General features: G+C 44.9%; 1 protein-coding gene across 1 annotated transcript; it reads right to left on the reverse strand.

Annotated features, from left to right (window-relative positions):
* Positions 1–898: 898 nt before the first annotated feature.
* Positions 899–2,615, reverse strand: LOC129332692 (prolactin-releasing peptide receptor-like). The gene is made up of 2 exons (XM_054983922.1): positions 2,543–2,615; positions 899–1,941 (listed from the first exon to the last, which is right to left on the reverse strand). Exons 1-2 carry the CDS (start codon positions 2,613–2,615, stop codon positions 899–901), a joined length of 1,116 nt encoding a protein of 371 aa, XP_054839897.1.

A 2,615-nucleotide genomic window follows, 5' to 3' on the forward strand; every position in this document is an offset into this window, starting at 1 on the left:
AATAAAAATAATACACTCACACAGGCATCTTCTTTCTTTTACTTTCATCTCAGTGGTCATACTATATGAGGGACTATCTGAAGCTACTCGCCACTCTTCCACCACTTGCCACCTCTCGCCGCCTCTTCCAAAAGCAGCTAACATTCCTTCCCACTGCTCCCACAGCCTTTAAATGCAATTCCACAAAGGGAGGAGCTGTGACTCAGTGGCAGAGCATCTGCTTTGCATACAGATGGCTCCAGGTTCAGGCCCCTCCACCTCCAGTTAAAAGGATCAGATAGAAGGTGATGTGTGTGCCTGAGGTTATGGAGAGTAGACAATAGTGGCCTTGAGAAAGCAATGGTCTAACTCAGAACAGGGCATCTTCATGTGTCCAAACCATGCACACTCAATAAGGCTTCCTGAAGTCTTGTGAGATTCCAGCCATGGGAGTTCAGGGAGCCCTACTGGATATATATACATCACTTGCTGTGCTGTGTTTAAAGATGCTTTGGGAAAGGGGGGGAGGAAGGAAAGTCAGTTTCTCCAGTTCCTGGACAGGGGAGTAAGAGGATGATGATGGAGTTTGAGGCTACTGCCTCCCAAAACTCCTTTCCCAAGATCACTACCTTGTCTCACATTGTTCTAAAACCAGCCCAGCTTCCCTTTCAATAGCAGTCTAAGAAATTCTCATTTTATACATTTTTTGCAAATGGTATATACTTCATAAAGAATTGTAAGCAAAAAGCCATCATTCATGTACTTTATTCTGGTTGAAAAAAAATTAGCAGTTTTCTGTCACATGTTTTAGAATTCATTAAACTTAGCATCCTATCCCCCCTGGGAATACTCACTAATCAGTTATAGCACAGATAGGTTAATACCAGATAGGCAACAGTACAACTGGAACAGCTCGCATTTACAGCACCACACTGGCCACGATACAATTGGGAGCAGGCCCTGTCTTTTTCCTCCTCCAAGTGAACATTTTCTTTAGCTCCCCCCTGAAGCTGTCATGCAGCCAGGCATAAAGGAAGGCATTGGTGCAAGCAGACATCATAGCAAACCAGTGACAAAGGAGCTGGATGAGGTTAAAATATTGTTTGTCTATCAGTTTAATATCAATATCCTTTATCACATTAAAAATGTACAAAGGCAGCCAACAGACTCCGAAGGCCACCACTACCAAGACCAGGAGGCGGAAGGTCTTCCTCCTTCTGGCTCTGTCACACTCTGCTTGGCTCTGGGTGATGTTTCCAGGGACGACTCGGTTTTTCAGCTTGACTGAGATCCTCAGGTAGGAAACTGAGATGACCATTAAGGGCAGTACATAGGTGAGAATGAGGGTGCTATAGGCATAAGCTAAGTGGTCTCTCTTCATATGGAACCAAAACTCTTCACAGATAGAAAAGTCCAGTTCTGGGAATTCAGTGTGGTACGTGTGGACCAAAGCTGGGGCAGCTAACATGCAACTCAACAACCAAATAGCAGCCAGTGTATAGGCACAGATCTGTATTGTGAGCCGTCTCCGGAGTGGATAAACCATGGCATAGTATCTGTCCACAGCAATGACAGTCAAGGTAAAGACAGACACAAACACTGTGACTGGCTGCATCAGGAACACAAAGTAGCACATGAAGCGTCCGTAGACCCACCCTCGAGGCTCAAAGGCATATGCCAGTGTCAGAGGCACACAGGTGGCACACATAAGCATGTCGGAGAATGCCAGGTTGCCTACCAGGAAGTTCGTGACATTATGCATCTTTTTGGTCTTGCAGATCACATAGATGAGGAGGTAATTCCCAATGATGCCGACAAAAACCACTAAGCAGTAGCAAGGGATGATGAGAGGCTTGAAGAACTGGACGAGTTGGAGCCCCAAGAACAGATTGCTGGTGTTGCTATGGATTACTGAAAGCAAACTCATGGAGGTTAAATTCTCTGGATTCATCCTCTTTCTCCCTGGCAATTTCACAGCCAGAGTTAGGCTAGTAAGTAATCACAGCTGACACACATGCATACATACATGCACATGCATTTATTTTTGACCTCTTAGGATGAAGAATACGTTATGTCCTGGCTACCCCATCATGAATTCATCTACAAAAGAAAAGGACAAATGGTAAGCCTTGACGTGGCTAGCTTTGGACTTTGAGAAAATGCAGTCACTGAGCACCAGCATTCTCCCCCAGCCCCCACTCCGTTAACCCAGAAATTTCCCAAGCATGTAGTTGCATAGACATGTTACAACAAGCACTGTACTTACAGTTGTGGTATCCAGAAGCCGTCTGAATTTCTTGTGGATGTCGTGTTGCTTCTGCTGCCTCTGATTTCTGTCCTCTAAAAATCCATAGTCAGCCAAGACTCTCTGTTTGCATGCATATGAGAGACGGAGAAAGACAGAGAGAGAGAGAGAGAGAGAGAGAGAGAGAGAGAGAGAGAGATGTGCTTTATTACAAAAGCAAAGATCAGTGCTTTCAGCAGCCTTCACTACTTACTCATGATGACTTTGTGTGAAAATCCCTCATTGGCTGACCAGGGCATTACGTTGCTCCTCACATACCTTCTTTAATCCAGCTATAGTTGTAAATCCTATCTTTATCTCCTTGTCCTCCATTGGATATCTGCACTACCAT

The sequence above is a fragment of the Eublepharis macularius genome, chromosome 6 (genome assembly GCF_028583425.1).
Source record: "Eublepharis macularius isolate TG4126 chromosome 6, MPM_Emac_v1.0, whole genome shotgun sequence".
Taxonomy (NCBI): Eukaryota; Metazoa; Chordata; class Lepidosauria; order Squamata; family Eublepharidae; genus Eublepharis; species Eublepharis macularius.

Excerpts from the sequence above, each read along its gene's own strand:
- LOC129332692 (XM_054983922.1), bottom strand. The coding sequence starts at position 2,615 with ATGGTAGTGCAGATATCCAATGGAGGACAAGGAGATAAAGATAGGATT. Across the intron at positions 1,942-2,542 it reads CTATAGCTGGATTAAAGAAG|GGAGAAAGAGGATGAATCCA; the intron begins GTATGTGAGGAG and ends TGAAATTGCCAG.